This window comes from Ascaphus truei, chromosome 3, assembly GCF_040206685.1.
Source record: "Ascaphus truei isolate aAscTru1 chromosome 3, aAscTru1.hap1, whole genome shotgun sequence".
Classification (NCBI taxonomy): domain Eukaryota; kingdom Metazoa; phylum Chordata; class Amphibia; order Anura; family Ascaphidae; genus Ascaphus; species Ascaphus truei.
Genome location: NC_134485.1, coordinates 80,995,651 through 81,019,065, shown reverse-complemented (window position 1 = coordinate 81,019,065; position 23,415 = coordinate 80,995,651). Strand labels below are relative to the sequence as shown.

Sequence of the window (23,415 nt, the reverse complement as noted above, 5' to 3'; positions counted from 1 at the left end):
GTTTAGGAGACGGAGGAACATTCTTTTCTATGACATGCTTGATGATGAAGACAATCATATAGGGCAAGGGAGGGACACACCGAGGGACAGTGACAGTGACAGGGACAGTCACGCGGATACGACAGAGACAGGGAGAGGGACAGGAGATCAGAGGAGAAGACAGAGGAGACAAGTTGTGCCTCGTCCGCGTCTGTACAGGGAGAGAACCCTGTTAGATGGGATGAGTGAGGAGGAGATTGTAAGTCGCTATCGTTTGAGTTCAGCAGCAATCTTAGCTCTTTATCAGGAGATAAGGGGAGATTTAGATTTTTTCACAGCCAGAGGTCGTGCAGTCCCTGGGCTTGTTAAAATGCTGTGCTCATTACATTATCTTGCTTCCGCGTCATACCAGACAACTGTGGGCATAGTGGGCGGGGTCTCGCAATCTACATTCTCGCGGGCCTTGACCCAGTTTCTCTATGCACTCAATAGACGCGCTAGGAATTATATTCATTTTCCTACAGAGGCGACAGAGTGGCTGGAAGTCAGGACTGGCTTTTATAATATAGCAGGGATACCATGTGTGCTGGGTGCAATCGATTGCACACATGTTGCTTTGATTGCACCTAGTCAGAGTGAGCATGTGTACCGCAATCGGAAGCACTACCATTCACTCAATGTACAGGTGGTATGTGATGCCACGATGAGGATAATGCATGTGGTACCCAAATTCCCTGGTTCCAGTCACGATTCCTCTATCCTGAGGAACTCTTCAGTCTTCCATGCGTTCGAAGAGGGACATTTTGAACATGGTTGGCTGCTGGGTGAGTACACATTAACATGTTCTAACTCAAAACACACTTTTATTTAGGAATGTTGGCATTGTACAATTTGATCACTAATGTCAGCTTATGTGTGCTCCATTCATTATAGGTGACTCAGGATACGGAATTAGGCCGTGGCTCTTGACTCCAGTGCTAAACCCTCAAACTGAAGCAGAGGAGAGGTACAATGCAGCCCATATATCTACAAGATCTGTTATAGAGAGGACATTTGGCCTACTCAAGACCAGATTTAGGTGTCTGGACAGAACTGGTGGGGCTCTTCTATACAAGCCTCAAAAAGTGTCTGATATTATCCTTGCCTGTTGCATTTTGCACAATGTTGCACTCAGGCACAATGTACAATCAGACCTAGCTGAGCCTTTGGTAGACGAGCATCCCACCCATGTAGCTGCTGAAAATGAACAAACAGCCAGTGGTGGCCAGACACGCCAGAATCTCATCAATTCATTTTTTTCTTGTAAGTAAAAACATATATGTTCCAAGTTATACTTTGATAGTTACATTATGTTATCTTAACAATAATGTTTTTTTATATACCCTTCTGGTAGGACACAGATGAATATGGGTTGCACATCTTTCTTTTCTCTGCTGTGTGCACAAAGGGATGTGGCACCGGTATGTTATTGTTGCACAGGTTATATAATCCCTCTTCAATTGTACTTTAGTTGTGTGTATGTGAATACAACTGGGGTAACAAAGCACTAATATTTTAGCATTGTGTTGTTCCTTATGCTAACACAATACACATATTATGCCCATACTCATTCATGCTTCTAGTATGCTTACATACAATGTTATTGGTGCAGTGTAACATGTACATCCATATGATGTGTACACCAGGCTGATTTACATTTTGAATGTGATTAAATATACATGGTGTTGCACATTTAACACCAAATACACACTTTGCTGTGTTGTTTACGGTACTGAAGATGGCATGTCAATGTTTGCAATTTATATATTGTTCCTTTGCATTATAGGTATATCTCCAGTATGACTGATCATGGTATGTATATTTGCTGACATCTCTCATAAGATGTGCCTACCTCAATCTTCCTATAATTATTTGAAGTAAAAACCCTACAGATTGGTTTTAACACAAATGTAACATACATGTACTTTCTGTATCATGTATATGCATTTAGCTACTCTTGAGCTTTCATGTGCATTGTATTAGAAAATGATTACTCCCATTTCATCACATTTTATGTATGTTTCCTTATAAATTCCATTAATGTAATATAGAGATGTTTGGAGAAAAGGGGATAACTGTACTTATGTGTTTACTTACGGGAGATCATTCATCACGGATGAAATTGACTGATCATAACACTCCATGCATGAATGCCTGTAATCACAACTATGCGTACTACATCTTAGATTTAGCAATGTAGGTGTTTTTTAATGCTAGGAATTAATAGTCAACATTAATTTACATTTGTGACATGTGTATGTATAAGTCACACGTGTGTGGATGTGTCCTACATGTACCAAGTGTAAAACTGTTAACAGAAAACACAATTTTGTTGCAAATGTTACTGTCATTTAGCATTTCTAATTTACCAATATGACAATGTTGGTAATATTTTTGCTATATAAATCACGTCACTTCATCATTATCATGATGATAATTATCAAGTATTCTCACAATTGTAACGTCAATCACGTGCACATTAGCATAGACACACTTTGTAAGACAACTGTTTGTGTCTGTATCAATTTGTGTAGGATCCATGTATAACACCGACAAATGATAACACCAGCTTTATTATGGTAGCTTATATCATCATATTGACTATACTATGTATTTTTAGAACGTTTAATAAACACAGTAAACTATAGTTAGTTAGGTTAATGAAATATACACAGAAACGTACTTCATTACATGATGTTGATGTCATAATCAGAACATCATGCATTGTAGGGGACCACAACATCTGGCCAATAACATTATTTGCTACAGTCCCAAACCATTTTATCAACATACCCATGTAACAAGAGATTTTTAACAATAAATGGCTAGTTGGTTGTAAGTGTCCTTTACATTGGGAGAAGGAGTGGCTCAGTGAGTAAAGACACACACTGGCACTGAGATTTTGAAGCAGGGGAGTCTGGTTCAATTCCCGGTGTCGGCTCCTTGTGACCTTGGGCAAGTCACTTTATCTCCCTGTGCCTCAGGCGGCAAAAAATAAATTGTAAGTTCCACGGGCCAGGGACCTCAGCCTGAAAAATGTGTCTGTAAAGCGCTGTGTACAACTAGCAGCGCTATACATGAACATGCTCATATTATAATTATTATTATTATTATTATTGTTACATAGTTTCGACAGTCATACGTTCCATTACACAATAGAATTCACAAATGTGTTAGCAGAGTGGGAATGGTTGTTATATATAAAACACACCATGCCATAAAATGATAGTAGTCATTAAAGAACACTTAATAAAAATTCATGAGGCACTATTTTGCAACATCATTATGTTAATTAAGTGCTTATGCAATATAGGCATAAGGGTATCACATTTTTAATTGTTTGTTAATAAGCGCTGCAAGCAATATAAAATTAGTTCCATATGTAGTATAGTAGTCGGTGGCTCCTCCTCACAATCATCTCATATAAAGGTAGACTCTTCTGAAATCATACATTGATCCGATTGTATCTTCCCCGACATCTCTGAAATACAGCAAACACATGATGGTCAAATATGGCACCTTACTATATATGTATCCGTGACAACGCATTACACAGCTCTATATGATTGTGTACATACACACGTCACTCACTTATATGTTAGAAGTACAAGTGTACATCAGTATGTAATGTTTCTTTAAATTTGTAGCAGGCATAACTATGTATATGATGTGAACGTTGCCTGTATACTGAAAAATGTGCGCGCACATCTTAGTGTGCGCACGCACTTCAGGCTTGGCTGCACTAACTGTTAGCGCATGCGCAAAACAAAGCATACGTTGTGCGTTCAATACATCTTGAAAATACAATTAAACATAAAATCTTTATTTCAAATACAATGAATACGAAACTACATTCGTTCTAAACGAGTACATCTGTATTCTTTTTAAACAGACGTGTTTGGACAGAAAGGACGGCCGATAACACAATGCGCAAATGCAATACGTGTGACGTCATGTTAAACCAGCGTGAAACGCACGCTAACACTCCTCCCACTCAATTAACATTCAGCTAACGCCCAGTTGGCGCCTACAAACACTGAGCCGCACACATGACACACTGCAGTTACCGTTACTATAACAAAACATGACAGCCAATAGGCTTTGAGGCGCGCACGTCGCTTGGGGGCGGGACTTACATCCGTAATCCTTTTTAAGGACGCCTTGGCCCATGACAAGGGTCCCACGTCATACGTGGTGGACCCGCTTTTAAATGTTGCATGATAACAAAACAGGTATGTGTTAGAGTTATGTTAAAATATTGCTAATATGGTTAAAGGGATAGGAAAGTACGTATATTTATTCCGTCAGCAATGTGTACTACTCTTTCAGGTTATACTATATTGTATTCGGCAACAATTTCTTTGTGATCGCTACATGTTATGCAGTCTGCAATGTTACGCTGTATCCACGCATTGAAAGGGAAAATGGTGGTTAAAAAAAAAAAAAAAAAAAAAACATTTAAACGCACAGTCAACGCATAACGGTTGTTATATTTACCATTCTTCTAGAATTAACTGTTCGTCTGGCTGCAACTGGTCGCTCAAGAAATGCAAGGCATTTTCATCCACGCTTGACCCACCCGCTGAATCCAGTATGACACACATCTCCTCCATGAAGCGCTCATAGGAATCGCCACTGCTTTCTTCAAACAATTGGTCGGGAGGTAGGTTCATTTCTTCTGGTTCCCATTCCAATGCATTTTCAGCTGAAAGGCTTGGTACATAATCATAGTAGTTTTGTTGTTGTACAATGTGGGTTTCAGGAATGGAGGGTGCAGATATTGCAGCAGGTATCGATTCACACGGAACAGTAGTAGCGGATCCATTGCTATTGGCATTAGGAATAAATATGCCTTTCACAACAATATATGTGCCCTCTTTCAGGGTAAAATGCTTTTCCTTTGCAATCTTCCAGAAACCATAGGTGTGTTCTAGCTTATCCTGCACACGTTCAAAAAAGTCATTAGTTGATAAAGTGAATCTTATTGAGGAATTAAAATTCCGCGCATGCCTACGGTCTTGGTAATAAGGATATTTAGCTTGAATCAAATCATAGATTTGGCGTGTGCTTGCTTTGTGTCCGCGACTGTTTAAAATTGCTTCTGAAACCATGTACTTATAACCTAAGAGGGGATTCATATTGTTAACGAATTCATCAGCCATGTCAGAGTAGCACAAAAGATGTGTGCAGTTCTGTCTTCTTTGCTCATCAAAATGATTCTGCTCAATGGCTAACAAATTCCTGTGTTTCGTTTTCAAGGTCAACAAAAGTAACTACTTTTACTCCTTATTTCAAACGCCAATTGGATGTGTCCTTTTAATTGGTTTAAGTTTTGTGGTTAGTGATAGGCGAATGTGGGAAAAACATGTATCATTTTTTTATCTCATTTGTGAAAACATTCCTACACTTATTTCAGTAACATTGAGTTTTCTATAAAAATAACAAAGAGCACTGTGTGAAAATAGTGCTTAGACAGCCATATCAGTAAATACACACAACTGCAAAATGAAATGTTTTTTTCCCACATACATTTCTGTGTGTATTTGAAATTCTGGTTAACTACCTGTCTGCATGAGTTTAAATACGTGTGTATCTATATATATATAAATATATCTCTCTCATAAAAATATATATATATATATAAAGTGTATATTGTACTATATGTATAGTGTGTGTGTGTGTGTGTGTGTGTGTGTATATATATGTATATATATATATATATATATATATATATATATATATATATATATATATATAGTTATTTTTATATATATAAATATATATAGTTATTTATAAATATATATATATATATATATAGTTATTTTTATATATATATATAGTTATTTTTTTTATATTGCAGGAGTACACACAACATATTGATGGCAGTAAGTAGGCCTTGTATGAAACCTATTTAAATGGTGATAAACATGAGTGAATTAAGTAATAAACATTTGTTTGCACCCAATAATGTTAGAGGCTCACACTTAGTATAGTTGTCAAACATTAGGCCTGTATTATTAAAATAGTGTGTTTTCACAAGGAAGCATGAAGTGTATGTTTTTTGTAAATACATCTATACCAGTTTAGATAGTACTATATATACACACACACACACACACAGTGTGTGTCTGTGTGTGTGTGTGTGCATATATCAATACATACTACATATATATTAGTATCAATTCAGAGATGTTCTTGAAACAAGAACACATAAATGATTAAAGGACAACATTACAATGGCCACCAAAGGTAAGTAATATTTAACACAAAATCCTGCTGTACACGTACAAGAAAGATGTTTGCAGTTAAATAGGTGCTTTTATAATTGCATGAAAATAATATGCACATGCAATGATTACATCAATTAACACACCCAAATGCAATGTTTTGCTGCAAAGTCAATGGCAGCTTCTCTAAACTTAGCAACTGGCTCCTGGTGGACCATTACTGAACAGACGATTAAAACATAAATATTTATAACACTATTCATTAATTAGGAGTGTTAACATTTCCAAAACTTCACGTGTACAAGAACATACTTGAAAGTTTGGAAACAACACAGTCTTCAGCATACATACAATAGTAATTAGATAATCTGAAGTCAACAAAACAAGGCCAAAGACATCTTTTCTGAATTATAACATTTATTTTTTTTGTTCCTTTTGCGAGCGAGTAACAGGCCTGCTTGTTGTCTCTTGAATTTTCCTTTTTCTTTTGCCACCAACTTTAGGCACAACAGAGCCACTTTGAGTGGCCTCTGGCACTTCACGGGCAGGGCTTGTGGCCAGTGACTGTTCACCTACGGGGCTTGTGGCCAGTGACTCACCTACAGGGCTTGTGGCCAGTGACTCACCTACAGGGCTTTTGGGCAGTGATTCACCTACAGGGCTTTTGGGCAGCGATTCACCTACAGGGCTTTTGGCCAGTGACTCACCTACAGGGCTTTTGGGTAGTGACTGTTCACGGACAGGGCTTGTGCCCACTGACACATGTGAGCAAGTTGGTAGACACTGCACAAGTGATGGTTGGTCTGTTTCATGTGTGTCTTGTTTTGTTTTTGTCGCCTCCTTTGTAGGTGTCTGCTGCTGAATTTGTACAGATGGCAGCGGTAGGATGTCATCAGGAACCTGCACAGCAATGTCTGCTACTTGACCGGTAACATTTGGGCCTGGTGAATGAATATCAGATGAATGTGGTGAAAACTGACCTGCATGAACAGATCCTGGCTGGGAGGTGTTGAATTGTGGTACATTAGTCATTCTCCAGTAATTAGCTTGTGTTTGCTGAACAACTAATGCTTCGAATGAGGTGTTGATTTTTTGCAACTGTTTAGGCACTTCAATGAAGACTCTGTGGAGATGTGCCAATTGTGAAACTGTTTCTTCCTGCAGTGCAATCATCCTTTCCAGCACTGTCATCAGGTCAGAATGGCGACGATTTTCTGCTTCCACAATTTTTCCCTCAGAAGCTACAATTGCATCATATGTGGTATTTGCTGGACGTTTTGGCGGTAAAACAGTTTCAATTGGAACCTCTTCATGGTCACTTGCTTGTATTTGTGTGTCTATGGCGGCGGCGGCGGCATCATCATCATCATCATCATCATCATCATCATCATCATCATCATCATCATCAAAATCCTCTTCATCATGTTCTACAAATAAATGTACACATTATTAAATGGCATGTTAATCTCTGCTGTGTTACTATGTAATTGTACTGTGTCATAAGTAACAACTAACATGTTTCCATACGTTTTATAACCTCACATTAAAAACTACCTTGACTTAAGAATAATGTTTGGACTCAGTATGAAATATGAGTGAATGAAAACTTGCTGTAAACTCACAACTCCTACATGATAGTTAACATCACTAACACAATACAAGTTGCCTTACACTTCATTTTCACTGACATTAAGTAATCCTATTTAAAGAAGATGTGCAAAACAAATAATGAACATGACAACATAACATATAGAAGAGCACATATTATATGGCCACCAACTGATACACTCACCTTCTAGGTGTGTTGAGCTGGCTGACCCAGGTGAAGACACTTGTTCAGTCTCAGGTGACACATGTCCTTCAGGGGCAACTATATATAACAATAACATAAGTTTTACATTTACATGTGTAAATATTGAACAAACAGTTATTGTATGTTCTGTATTTATGAGTACCTAACAGCATCATTTCCTTAACCCAAAATGTGTGTGTGAAAGTGAACATAAATAGTTGTAATAACAATGTACATGCCTGTGTACTTAGAACTTTTGAGTTCCCTAAGATAAAACATACTATGTTCCTGCAGTAATGCGTGAGGATAAATAGATAAAATTTGTACATAAAAATCATATGTTGTGTAGTGATATCAGTATCATAATGTACATAACTATCATGAGATGACCATTCACAATGGTTATCATGAAGGTGGTCATATTGCAAAAAGTGTTGTTTTTGGTAGAGGATATGTGTGGTACATTAATATAAGATGTGGCACACCTGAATGTGGCTGTGACTCAACAAGACAACACATGCTGTGTGTGATAATGTGTCGTTGATAGTAGTTCAACTATAGATATGAGTGAACTAATGTGTGACGTACGCTTTGATAAGTAATGAGTTGTTGGGGCATTTAGTAGCTAAAGTGAAGCTTTCAAATGAGTGTGATTAACTTCAGTTGTGCTAGTCAGGTTGTAAGAACGGTATTCACTTCCCCAAAAAGCCTAATCAGCCACACCTTTCAATTACTTGAAACAGGTGAAAATGGTGTGAACTAAGTTGACCCTAAAATGAGGCTGTAATTAGTGTGTGTGCTGAACCCCACCCCCTCTGTTGAAGTGTATGCTGTGATGAGATATTAATTGCAGCTGCTTTAACACAATGGTAGATGAGCTAAATAGTCGTGTGCAGTTTTTAAGTTATGAAAACAATGACATAAAATATGATACGTGTGCCTCATTATGCTGTCTGTATATGACTTAAAGCAAAAATGGACCTTTTCATAAACAACTATAGATGTGTTAGTGCAAGTGATGTTTGTAGGCCGTTGCATGCAATATATTTGATGCATGCTTAAAATAGGCAGTAATGTCATGTTTGTCGGAGTAAAATAAATAAAATACACAATAATATTATACATATTTCTGTTCTGTACCTGTAGCTAGTAATAATTTCTCAATAACATGTGTTACACATGTGTACTACCCTGTTGTTCCCCATCTTCGCCCACCATCAATTGCTTCCACTGCAGCAATGCATTTTGGGAATTCACATGTAAATGAGCACGCAATGGCACGTGCTATATTAGTTACTGCTTTTAGTAGGACTACAACATATATGTCTATTTTGAGATATATATATATATACAGAATCAGACATATACATATATAGATGCAGGTATGCTTATATTGTGAAGACAGTATAAAAAGCAGTGTAACTATGCAAAATAACTGTAAGCAACGACACGCCTAGTACAGTAATATTTCTCAGCTGGTGGAAATTGTGAGGGGTAAATTCCTATATCACGGTCACCAGGTAAGCCTTCCACGACGACGGGAAGTAATTTTGCCCGAAGCAGCTCCTCCAATGGACTTAATATGAGACGTTGTGGTGTCGGCCCACCTCCAGTGCCAGTAGCATGCACGCGTTGGTGTTGTATTTTCTTTTTCAATTTGGACCTAATATCATCAAATCTCTTGTGACAATTCCGCTTGTCCCTCACATGATTCCCACACGCATTGACACCAATGACTATTGTGTCCCACATTTCTTTTCTGCTTGCTGAACTTGTCCGCCCTTGAAAAACATATAAAATATATGAGGTAAATGATTAATAATAGAAGCACCAGTTTCCTACACTGCTAGCTGTTCCAAGAGATAGCAAACATGCTGTTTTATGTGTAATATGTGAAGCACATGAGCATTCACTACTAAACCTATACATGTAAGCAAGGTTGCATTCATATTGTATGCAGTTATGGCAAATTGACCGCCTGTGTTTAGTTGTCCTTGTAAGGCATGATAAAAAGCTGTGTTTCCAGACTAATTAACATAGAAAGATATTCTGAACCCATATTTGCATATGAACAAAACTCAGATGACCTAGGATCACATGTATTTGAATAATAAATGTAAAGGTACACTTACCTAGTAAATGTCCATATATACTGTCATAGTGCTCCAGAATGCCAGTGACAAGAGCTGTATTTTCCTGGTCATTGAAGCGAGGATTACGTGGCTTCTCCACACGTTTCTTTCCGAGCAGGTTTAGGGTCAGAGCTTGGCTGGTGCTGACTGGACTCTCCTTCTTCCAATGGAAGAGCCTCCAAAAGCTGCCCACCAGCAAGCACGCCACCACCATCCACCCCATCAGCAACTGCGCCACCAGCAGCACTCACAGCACCAGCACTCCCACTCCTAGCACCAGCACTCCCACTCCTAGCACCAGCACTCCCACTCCTAGCAACAGCACTCCCACTCCCAGCAACAGCACTCCCACTCCCAGCAACAGCACTCCCACTCCCAGCACCAGCACTCCCACTCCCAGCAACACCACTCGGTGCACCAGCAACATCACTCCCCTGAACAGTACGTTCACTCCGACGCGTACTCGCACGAGTAGCACTCCCACTCCCACCAGCATCACTCTTCCCACGCTTTGCGGGCATACTTCCAGCAGTCACAAAAAACAGACAACTAATGTACAGCCAATCACACGAAACACTTCCACATATAAAACAAGACAAAGATGTAAACAAAACAACAATGGACAAAGCTCACCCAATACACAACAAGTCTCTCCGTCAATATGCAAATGTTCAATCAGCCAGCTCTGTGCGTCTCTCTCTCTCTCACTCCCAACAACACAGAGAATGATTAGCAGTACACGTTGCCTTTAAATATGGCGCGCAATCCAATACATGCTTGTTTCGCCTGATTCAGCAAGATTTGTGATTGGGCAACCTATTAGCACCCCGCCACGCACGCCGATACACCTGTGTGTGATCGGATAATCATCGTGAGAGTGGGCGGATTTGTTTTCGGGTTCATTTTGAATGTATTCGGCACTTACTGCATACGGAGAGGAAAAATCGCCATTAACATGACTAATCGGTAAACTTGCCGATTTCACTTAATCGACGCTTACTGCATGAGGCCCTAACTGTCCATGTTGCATCGGAGGGGCCATGTTTGGGCCGCGGGTCACTGCATTTTTCTCCACAGCCACAACATCTGTAGGTGCAGGGTGAAAATGCCCTGGTTTTGGTCCACAATGTCGTTATTGAGTTAATCCATTTGGGGATTATGTATTATCATACAAAGTATCTTTAGCCGTGGTTGCAATTGCACGTGCAACTATGCTAAACAATTTTCAAAGTTATGGGAGTAATGGTGCTAATAAATGACATAGGGCCTCATGCACTAAGCGCCGAAAAAATGCTTTCGGCAAGTGTTGCCGATAGGCATGATTTTGGCGATTTGACCTCGCAGTATTCAGTAAGGGCCGAATCCATGCCGATCCCTGCCGAATCTCTGCGAAAGCAAAACGCCAATGAGCCGGTGATAAAAGAGCCTGGCTCCCGATAGCCTAGCGATAGGCCGTTTCTGCCGAAATGTGTTTGCAGCAGAGAGAGAGACAGCGCTCTCTCTGCGCAAACATCGGCAAAATAAAAACATATCAAAACAACTTTTACTGATAGTGTACATGTGCAGGGGGACTCCGGAGCTGAACCGCATTGGTTATTAAAATACATAAATGCTGCTTCATTACCATAGCGGATAGCCACTAAGGCAATGAAGGGGTTAAGGCAGAATAGCATGTTTATTGGGGACATTTGCCCCCAATAAACATTGCAATAAACAAGATACACCCCCTGTGTATTTAAAAAACATAAACACCAATCAATACATTAAATACATATAGCACTCACCCATTTCCAGCTGCCACGATGAAGGCCATCCTCATCTTCATCCTGGCCATGCCCCCTCTGCTGCTGCAAAATATACACAAGAATAAAAACATCCAATGTAATGTCCCCTAACCCCTTAATCACCATAGCGGTTAATAACCGCTACAGTCATTAAGGGGTTAACCCACCCCTCGGGAGGCCTACACACCCTCCCACACTAACCCCCCACCGCGTGAGGCCTAACCACCCTCACCCACTACCCACAAGGGAGGCCTACCCACATACCCTTGGGGCCAATACCCCCTCCCCACACCCCCAGTACCCACAATAAAAACAATACACAGCCCCACATTAAACATCATTCTATTAATTAAATACATTACCCACCCCCGTGCCCCCCCATAAATACATGATTTATCCTTTTACATACAGGGTTCATACCCCAGCCCCACGCGAGTCCCCGGCGGGCTGGTGGGTCACCTGACAGACCTACAGGGTACCAGCAACATGTTTCACACATGTTCTGGAGGCCTGTTGGTGGGTCCCGCCAAGCGCCATGGCCCCCAGGTGGTCTCCTTGGGTCACTGTGGGCCACAATTGGGTCCCCACGGTAGGCCCGCGGATGTCTGGGAGCCCCGGGTCAGACCCACAGGTGTCTGTGGGGCCTCGGGTGATTCTCATGGGGGTCTGGGGAACTCACGAGTGCTCACTACGGGTCCGCGGTGCCCCCACGGATGTGGGACCAGCAGTTCTTCCCCACACACTACGGGTCCGCAGTGCCCCCACGGATGTGGGACCACCGGTTCATCCGCGCAGGTGTCACCCGTGGAACCACCAGCCTGATACCTGTGAGATACCCAAGGATACCGCAGGTGGTCTCCAGAGGTATCACGCAGAACTAAGGAACCAACCGTGAATGTAAAAAAAATAAACCTGGCCTATACATTCAATACATACATTCACCCTCCCCCTCCCCCCCAACACCTACTGTACAGTACAATAATGTGCAAAATAACTATTATCCAGATAGGGATAATAGATTATTTGCCCATTATTAAACACATTAACTAGCATATTAAAATAAATAAAGTACTACTGACCTCATCAATAAGAAGCCCCCGTCGCCAGCAACATCCTTGTCTTTTGTTGCCCACAAAATACATAGCCAATACATAGCCAATACATTGCAATTACATGCAGATATCAATTAACCAATCAGGGCCGTGGGAACCATGATGAAAATGTGACGTCATAGGCCTTTAAAAACGATGGGTTTCCCCTCCCCTGGAGGCGCCATTGTTACTGGGCTAGGGAGGAGGCTGTGGTATTTAAAATTTTAGTGGGTCAGCCAAGGTTCCCATAAGGAGTAGAACCGCTCTGTTGAGTGATTAAGGAATGCCGTCAGTTTTTCCATTAGCATAACCTCGTTTAATCTTTTTCTTACCATTTGTATCGTGGGAGGGGAGGTTTTCTTCCAGGAGAGCGCCACTTAGCATCGTGCTGCTGTCAAAATGAAGGAGTTTAATTTCCATACTGGGTGGTCAATTTTATCCATTGGCCTGCCCAGTACATAGATCAGTGGATCTGTAGGGATTGTGAGGTCCGTGACCTCTTTTATTAGGTTTTGGATAGAGAGCCAATATTTCTGTATTTCTGGGCATTGCCACCATATGTGGGCCATGTCTCCCCTGTGTTCACAGCCTCTCCAGCATAGATCAGATGCCAGAGGGTAGATTTGCTGCAGTCTCACTGGCGTGAGGTACCAGTGGAACATTATCTTGTAGATGTTTTCCTTAATACTAGTGCATACAGAAGTTCCTGATGCCGCGTCCCATATCTCTTCCCAGTCTTCATTGTCTATGTTTATGTTTAACTCCGCTGCCCATTTGTGCATATAGTCGTGTGTGTCAGGACTCGCGTGTTTTTCTAGTATCCCGTAAATTTGTGAGATTAGGCCTTTTTGGTGTGCGCTTTCCTGGCACAGTCTCTCAAATTGTGTAAGGGGGGGAAATTCTAGTGCGGGGGACAGTTTTTGTAGGAAGTGTCTAATTTGGAGGAATTTAAATGTATCCAGGGTTGGGGCTTTAAATTTAATTCGCAGTTCTTGGAAATTCAGGGGCTTCTTATCACATAGCAGATCGCAAACCATCTCAATTCCCGTCTTTGCATACTGATCAAACTGCTTGGTCTCGCATCCTGGGGGGAACTCTGGGTTATTGTATAGTGGGGTGAGTTGTGACGCTGCGTTCGAGAGTTTAAATTTGTTTTTAGATTTTTGCCATATCTCCATTGTGTGGCCCATGGTGCCTAGTTCGAATTTGCTTGTCCCCTTGTCGTATCTGCCCAAGGCCCATCGGCTTGCTTGCAGAGAAGGCGCTCTGGCATACTGGGACTCAATCTTTAGCCAGCATAGCTGGTCTGGGTCTGAGTTCCACTCGACCACTGGTTTTAGTTGAGCTGCCTGATAGTATCGAGCGATGTCTGGCACCCCCATACCCCCCCTGCTCCTTGGCACTGTTAATACTGATTTTGCGACTCTGGGTTTTTTTCCATGCCAAATAAATTTGAATATTCTGCTCTGGAGATCCTTCAATTCTGATCCAGGAACCCTGATCGGAAGTGTCTGGAAATAATATAATAACCTCGGGAGTATATTCATCTTAACTGAAATCATCCTTCCGATCCAGGAAATTTGGTATTCCTCCCATTTATCCAGATCTTTTCTAATTTTATCAAATAAAGGGGGCAATTACATTGATATAGGGAGCGGTAGTCCTTCGATACATTAACTCCCAAATATTTTATGTATGAAGGACACCATCGGTAGTTAAATTTAGTTTTAATAGCTGGACCTCCGAGTCTGCAAGGTTGAGATTCAGGGCTTCAGATTTGTCGCTATTAATTTTGTAGCCTAATATCTCGCCGAAATCGGATAATTCCTTTTGTAGATTGGGAAGGGAGGTATGAGGGTGAGACAGGGTGAGAATAACATCGTCCGCAAACAATGAGATTTTGTAATTGGTAGCCCCAATAACTATGCCTTGGATGCTTGCGTTGTCCCGTATTCTAGCCGCCAACGGTTCTATTGTCAAGGCGAAAAGAAGAGGGGACAAGGGGCAGCCCTGTCTCGTACCGTTCTTAATCTCAAAGGCCTTTGCCGGAGCTCCCGGGAGTTTGACCGTCGCCGTGGGGCTGCGGTAAAGTGCCCTGACCCCCTCTAAGAATGTGTCATTAAAGCTGAATTTTTTCATTGTATTATCTAGAAAAAGCTAGTCTATTCTGTCGAACGCCTTCTCTGCATGAAGACTCAACAGAACTGCTTTAGAACCTGTTCTATTATGTATATAATCTTTCATGTGTTGTCAGAGGCCTGGCGATTCTGAACAAATCCTACCTGATCTATGTTGATCAGTCTGGGTAAAATTGGGTTCAGCCGGTTGGCGAGGATCTTACTGTACAGTTTAAGATTGTTATTTAGTAGGGATATAGGGCGGTAGCTTCTGAATTGTTGTGGGTCTCTGCCGTCTTTATGTATTATAGCTAAGCTAGCGCTAGTCATGGAGGGTGGGATTGGGGAGCCTTTCATGAAAGAATTGAATAACTTAAGGAGGTGAGTTGATAGGATCGGGAGGAACCGTTTGTAATAGGCATTGGAGAAGCCATCGGGACCGGGAGTTTTGGAGATCTTTGATGTTTTTACTGCTGCCGTAAGCTCTATTTTTGATATTTTTGCATTGAGTAATTGGTTTTCTTCTTCTGTGAGGCTAGGAAGTTGACACTTAGAGAGATAGTCATTAATTATGCTGGAATTTATTTCAGTTGCTTTGTTGCCCTGAGTTTTCAGATTATAGAGCTCTGTATAAAATGCTGTAAACTCATCTGCGATTTTTTTACCGTTCTATATGGTTTCACCAGACCTACTCTTGATAGCTGTGATTTGTGATCTCTTCTGTATGCCTCTTAGTTTGTTAGCCAATAGTCTGTCCGCTTTGTTCCCCTTATCGTAAAATTTTTGGTTAGTCCATCGTAATGACTTTTCTACATCCTCTAATTGTAATTGTCTGAGCTCCTCTCTGACGGACGTTAATGTTTTGTATATTTTTTTAGAGGGGTTAGTTTTTTGTTGGCGTTCTAGTTCTAGAATTTTGTCCGTAAGTTCACTAATAGTCTTAGTTTTGGTCTTTTTCCTGTGAGCTGCGATGGAAATGATGGTTCCTCTAATTGTTGCCTTATGGGCTTCCCACAGGACTGCTGGGGATGAGACCGACTCCTCATTATGAGCAAAGTATTCTTTAAGTGCTGTCTTTATTTCTCTCTCAATCTCGTGGTAGTTTAATAATGAGTCGTTGAGTTTCCAATTGAACAAGTTCGTTTTTATGAATGGGGTCGAGAAAGTAGCGGTGATTGGGGCATGGTCTGACCATGTAATTGGGCCTATATTTGAGGATGTTGAGGCGTCTATCCAAACGAAGGAGAGATGGAGCACAGCTGGAAACAAAATGAACTACTAGGAGAGTGGCACCCAGATAAAAAAAGTTAGTTTATTGGATCAGTGCAAAAATACAAAAAACGGAGCCCTCAGGCCCCCACCAACGCGTTTCGAGCCGGTGGCTCTTTCTCAACCTGTTTATTTGTATACACCTATACTTACCCAACCGATGTTTATGTCTGGTCACTAGCCAGTGAAGGTCCCACATTATTGCAGTGGGATCTTTTCCAGCTAATCGGTATCTAGTGGAAGTGGTTTATTGCAAGGGTTGGAGTATTTTGGTCTGGACTGTCTGGGACCTCCAGGGACACAATTTATATGCTTATAGTCTTGGGCTATTTAGCCAGTGGTTCATGTTGGAGCACCATACAGTTTCTTGTGACTGTTGAGGCGTCTAGAATGGTTTTAGTAGCGAAGAGATAATCTATTCGAGAGTAGGTCTGGTGTGGTGAGGAGAAAAACGTATAATCTCTTTGGCCCCGATGTTGCGTTCTCCAAATGTCCAACAAAGAGTATTCTCCTAAGATTTCTTTAAATTTTTTCCCTAATCTTTGGGAAACCTTCACGTGGGGTCTGTTTACTAAGCTTGACTTGTCTTTCAACGGATTCAGGGCATGTTAAAGTCCCCTCCTACTACCGTTGAGGACAGGTAGGTTGGGTCAATCTTATCCATAAGTGTCCTCAGAAATTCAATCTGGTTTTCATTGGGCGTACATATGTTGACCAGTGCAATTCGCGAGCCTGCGAGCGATCCGTATACTACCACAAATCTACCCTCTGGATCTGTGATTGTTTTGGTGTGATTGAATGGCGTTCCCTGATGGATTAAAATTGCAACACCTCTCTTTTTACTGTTAAACGATGAGAAGTAGCCCGTTGGGACAGTCTTGCTAAACAATTTAGGCAGCTCCTGTGATGTAAAGTGGGTCTCCTGTAGAAACACAATGTCGCCTTTCGATCTTTTTATCTCTTGGAGAGCTAACCTCCTTTTTCTATTATTATTTAGGCCTTTCACATTTAGTGAAATTAAATTTATTGGGGTTTGGTTAGCCATTGGTCTGGTATGTAGTTCCCTCATGTGCGACTCCCTTCCCACTAGGGAGAGTGTGTTGGTTCCTTTGTAGGATCAAGTCCCCTTCAGAGAAGGAGGGGTTTCTGTTCGGAGTGACCTGGGCGGCGCTCCAGTGGACTGGGGGGGAGAGGGAGAGAGGAGACAGGGTGAAGGCCTGACGGGACAGGACCGACAGGAAGAGATAGTGTGAAAAGAGGGCCAGGAGTGGTCCCCTGAAAGTAATACCGGTAATACTGACAGGCGTTTGGGCTTACGGCCCAATGGGAGGGAGCCGTTGACTCCTGAATGGGGGTGCAAGGGGGGGTGCAGACTTTATGGGTTTTATCCTTCCATGGGTACGCTAAGGGGGGAGATTGACATTGTTCTTATCGGGGGTGGTCAGAGAGAACAGGTATAGGGTGATGGTATGAGGGGGGAGACCGGGTGACAGACATGTTCTAAGTACAACATTCTTTAACTCTTTTCAGGTCATAGAACCGTGTGTCAATTTTAGATTAATGGCCCCTGGGCGGGGGGTAATTGGGGGGGGAGATGGGGGTGGGGGAGGGGAGATGGGGGGGAGGTGTGGGAGGGGGGGAGATGTGGGAGGGGGGAAGGTGTGGGAGGGGGGAAGGTGTGGGAGGGGGGAGATGTGGGTTGGGGGGCGTGGGGGAGATGGGAGATCTAGCCTCTATTCATTGAATTTCTAGACAACACCAATCTATAGGGTGAAGGTAGTGCCCCGTGTGAATGTGTCGGTTATATAGACTTAGAGATTTAGGTGGGAGGTGGGGGGTGGGGGAAGGTCGGCATATTCAGTACATGTTCACAAACTTGATGCCTTCTTTCTCAGGTTACAATCAAACATATTATGGCATCTACAACTTTTAATGCCTGCGCGTTTTTCAAACCTTCCACCACTGTATGTTTTAAAGCAAAGATACATATAACAATATAACACATTAGGCTCTGTCTCTCGAGACGGGGAGAGAGAGGGCCCTTCATACATATATCTAAACGGTTCAGCTGCTAATGGAACACCTAAATCTTGCATTGATATTCTTCATGGTTCACATATTGGAATCGTCTTGGGGAGATCAGGCTGGTACCACTGGGGCAGAGGTATGGGGTCTGGGTCTTAGGCATGTGCATAGGGAATAGTACCTTGATACCCTGCGCCCAATGAGGGGAGGGAGGGGGTGGGGGGGAGGTAGATGTAGGGGGGGGCAAATGGGATAGGGGGGGCGGGGGGGTGGAGAGTATAGGTGGGGGGGACGGGGGGAGTATGGGGGGAGGGGAGGTCGACTTATTCAGTACATGTTCACAATCTTGGTGACATCTACTACTTTTAATGCCTGTGCAGCCACTAGACATTACAGTGTTATTCTTGGTGGTTCACATACTGTGATCATCTTGGAGAGGTCAGGCTAGTATAGCTACCGGGGCAGAGGCAAGGGGTCTGGGTCTCAGGCATGTGCAGAGGGGGTAGTACCTTGATAGCCTGCGCACAATGAGGGGAATGGGGGGGGATAAGGGGGAGGGATAATGGGGGATCGGGGGGAGGTAGGTATGGGGGGGGGGGCTGAGGGGGGATGGAGGGGATAGGTGGGGGGGATGGGGGGAAAGGGGGGGGACGGGGAGTGGGAAAATTCAATAACATAACACAGTTCGATTTGTTTAAATGTCCCTAGTTATTCTAGGGTGCCTTAACCACAGCTCCAACGGGAGATTACCCTGTGGGACAGCAGATGCACTTCCGGGCGAGGTCTGTCCAGCCGGGGCCCAGGTTTAATCACCGAGATCTCAGTGCCCGAGTACGGCCCGGGTTAGATGGGGAGGGGAAGGGGGTTACTCACAGTTCTTGAACTTCTGCTGTTTTGGTACAGTCCACCCCTCCCAAACCGGGAGAGGGGCCCGCTCCCACGGACCAACTGGGTCCACAAGCCCTCGGACCCCCAATTCACCGCAACAAGTCAGCTACATCAGGGTGCCTTGTCAACTAGGCACTTTTGAACCAAACTTTTCTTTTCGCAGGAACAGGCGCCGCCGCGGTCAGCTCCCTCCGTCGCGGGGTCCTCGTGACAGTTACACCACTCTCCAGTGGTGCTCAGCACGTGTGTCAGGTAGTTCAGCTCCTGCTGCAGAGGGCGTCAAATGGGTTTCGGCAAAGGTAAGCAGCGGGTAGGGGCAGGTCTTCGGCTGGCCGCTTAACTCCTGGTCTCCCTCTGGTGCATCTGGGCTGTTCTTCCCGCTGATCCGGCTGCCCTCTCGTCTGATCCCTCCATCTGCCGCTGTATTTGTTGTGAGTCGGGCGTCCATGAGGTTGGTGGTGTCAGGCCCAAGGCCCTCACGTACGGGGCCATATCTTCGGGGTACCGAATCGTTAGGTATTTACCCCCGTGGCTTGCTGTCAGCTTAAAGGGGAATCCCCAGCGATATTTGATCTCGTTGTCACGCAGGAAGGAAGTCAAGAGTTTAATTTCTTTCCTTCTGATCACGGTTGTTCTGGACGTCACTGAATATTTGTAGGGATTCATCCAGGTAGTTAATCGATTCTTTCCCTCTGCAGGCCACAATTATTTTCACTTTGGTTGTGTAACTGTGCATTCGCACAATCACATCCCGCCTTCTATTGGGATATTCCGAACGCGGTCCCAGCGCTCTGTGGGCATAATCTATTTCTAGATCTTTGTCCTCTATTGTGTCACATATTGTTTTGAACAGGTCTACACTGGCGACACACTTTATTCGAGCTCGGCTAGTCCCACGAATTCGGGTATACCCGGGTGTATTGAGGTTTGTGACTGTTTTCTGCCCGAGTGCATTGGGTTATATTCCAGGCAGGGATTGAAGCATTTTATTCCCGCTGGCTGCAATACTGCACAGTATATATATATATACTGCATTACAATTCATGAATTTATGCCATCTGGTAGACACGCGAAGCATTGCAGCCTATTAAATCCTAATCATTATCATTTAACAGATCAGCCGCCCGTCAGGCAGGCATGAACCCAGGCTGGGAAGGCAAACGCAATGGGGCTTGTCAGAGGTGAGGAGCGGCGCATTCCAGGTATCTGCCAGGTACATACTGGGTATTTGCTCGAATAAAGTGTGTCGGTGCAGTAGCAGGTATTGGTGAAGGAGGCCAGGAAGAACCTCCTCTGGGATATTGCGTATTCGCAAGTTTTGTCTTCTATCCCGGTTCTCCTGGTCCTCCATACTGTCTTTGATGCGGTGTATTTCTTCCTTCAGCCTGAAAATCTCTTCTTCCGCTCCTGTTTGGCGCAGGGAAGTCTCATCCATTTTACCCTCCAGGCTTGTTGTCCTCTCCGTTAGGCCAGATATCTGTTGTGTGAGATCTTGTACAGCCGTTTTTATCTCAGTCTGTAGTGAGGAGTAGAGTTTTGAGTGCATGGAGGCCATAAGCTCTTCCATATAAGCTCTTGTGAGAGGTTCTTCCCCTGTTGCAGTTTCTTTGGGCCGTGCTCCTTTCCCCTGAGCTGTCTGTGTGCCTCGTGTGTTGCCTCCATCTTGAAATTCGGCCGGCGTTTCAGATCTCCTCTGCTGCGGGATAAAGTATTTTGAAACCGCTTGGTTTGCGGTCCTTTTTTGTTGCCTCGACATTCCTCCCTCTTTGCCCTAGTAAGGGGGTCACAGTTGGTGCCGAAATTTCGGGTGGAAGGACGCGTATTTCTAACGTTAAGCAAGTGAGTCCGCGGAGCTCTCACACTATACCTCCATGTCGGGTGACGTCACCGGAAGCCTCCTCCTTGTTCTTTTTTTTAAAGCTTTTTTACATGTGTATTTATTTATTTTTGGTATATCATTTCTTGCCACTGTATGTATGTATGTATGTATGTATGTATGTCTAGATCGATATATACATACAGGGTAAGAAATTATGTTGTTTTAAAAGCTTTATTTGCTGTGTTTTAAATTATTTTGGCTATGCTGCTATGCATAAATGTGTGTGTCATGTATTTTAAAATTAGATGTAATTTTTGCTATTGTATGGTGTACTTTAGGTCAGGGTGAGGCTTGCTTTTGTATATTGTATTCTTTTTGGTACTTATATTTTGTCAGAGGATAACTTGTTCTGTTCAACGATTGAATTAGTTAATTGTTTAATAGTTAGGGATGGAATGTAAATTGTTTAGGGATTTAATTAATGAATGCTAATTGATTTATGGTTACTGGATTGGTTTAAATAGTATACTTGTTTGGATGTATTGGTATTTTGTTTGGAATATGTTATTGTTAACACTCATTTGCAGAATGTATATGGTGCATAGATTGTATGCATCATGTATACAATGTAAATACAATGTTTTCAGTGGCATTTGTGGCTTTTGATTGGCATTTGAGGATTTTGATTGGAAGATCAGATTGGATTATTAAAGGAAATTGATTTTATTGTAGTGTGTCTGTATGGAGAAGTGGTATTTGTAGTACAGCATGTTTTTGATAACCCTTCTACATTTATTTGTATATTGGTTCATCATGTGTGTATATATATATATATATATATATATATATATATATATATATATATATATATATAGTGAATAGATGAGAACAAGGCACTCCGTCAGGTAGATATAGGTGGGTGCTAATCCTATATAAATCAAATAGGCTTTTGTTCATCACCTTGAGAAAGGTCCCGTGTGGAGGACCGAAACGGTGGTTTATATGTCACATTAAACACCTTTTTTTTGACTATCTACTGGAGTGCTGCCTCTGATATCTGCTTACACGGTATCGTATAGCCTATATATATATATATATATATATATATATATATATATATATATATATATATATATATATATATATATATCTGTATATATATATATATACTGTATATATATATATATATATATATATATATATATATATATATATATATATATATATATATATATATACTGTATATACTGTATATATATATATATAGTTGCATGATGAAGCCACTGTACAAATGAATAGATGAAGGGTGGGTATCGGGCCAGTGTGGCTTAACCCCATAATTACCTTTGCGGTTATTATCCGATAAGGTGTTTAAGGGGTTAATTGATATCTGCATGTAATTGCTATGTATTGGCTATGTATTTTGTGGGCAACGAAAGACAAGGATGTTGCTGGCGACGGGGGCTTCTTATTGATGAGGTCAGTAGTACTTTATTTATTTTAATATGCTAGTTAATGTGTTTAATAATGGGCAAATAATCTATTATCCCTATCTGGATAATAGTTATTTTGCACATTATTGTACTGTAGGTGTTGGGGGGATGTATGTATTGAATGTATAGGCCAGGTTTATTTTTTTTACGTTCAGGGTTGGTTCTTTGGTTCTGCGTGAGACCTCTGGAGACCACCTGCAGTATCCTCGGGTATCTCACGGGTATCAGGCTGGTGGTTCCACAGGTGACACCTGCGGGGATGAACCGGTGGTCCCACATCCGTGGGGGCAACGCGGACCCGTAGTGTGTGGGGAAGAACCGGTGGTCCCACATCCGTGGGAGCACCGCGAACCCGTAGTGAGCACTCGTGAGTTTCCCAGAACCCCGTGAAAACCACCCAAGGCCCCGCAGACACCTGTGGGTCTGCCCGGGGCTCCCAGATATTCCGAGGACCTACCGTGGGGACCCAATTGTGGCCCACGGTGACCCAAGTAGACCACCTGGGGGCCATGGTGTTTGGCGGGACCCACCAACAGGCCTCCAGAACCTGTGTAAAACATGTTGCTGGTACCCTGTATGTCTTTCAGGTGACCTGCCAGCCCACCGGGGACTCGCGTGGGGCTGGGGTATGAACCCTGTATGTAAAAGGATAAATCATGTATTTATGGGGGAGCACAGGGTGGGTAATGTATTTAATAAATAGAATGATGTTTATTGTGGGGCAGTGTATTGTTTTTAGTGTGGGTACTGGGGGTGTGGG

At 42.5% G+C, this 23,415-nt stretch overlaps 1 protein-coding gene and 1 long non-coding RNA gene across 2 annotated transcripts; one reads left to right on the top strand and one right to left on the bottom strand.

The window, feature by feature from the left end:
* Nucleotides 1-1,207: 1,207 nt before the first annotated feature.
* LOC142490935 (uncharacterized) lies at nt 1,208-1,826 on the top strand. The gene is made up of 3 exons (XR_012800163.1): nt 1,208-1,281; nt 1,373-1,439; nt 1,805-1,826. It is a non-coding gene; the product is annotated as an uncharacterized LOC142490935 (long non-coding RNA).
* Nucleotides 1,827-6,662: 4,836 nt separating this feature from the next.
* Nucleotides 6,663-14,426, bottom strand: LOC142490654 (uncharacterized). Its single transcript, XM_075593071.1, has 4 exons — nt 13,696-14,426; nt 13,377-13,435; nt 8,038-8,115; nt 6,663-7,672 (listed from the first exon to the last, which is right to left on the bottom strand). Exons 1-4 carry the CDS (start codon nt 14,424-14,426, stop codon nt 6,663-6,665), a joined length of 1,878 nt encoding a protein of 625 aa, XP_075449186.1.
* Between the last annotated feature and the right edge of the window lie 8,989 nt (nt 14,427-23,415).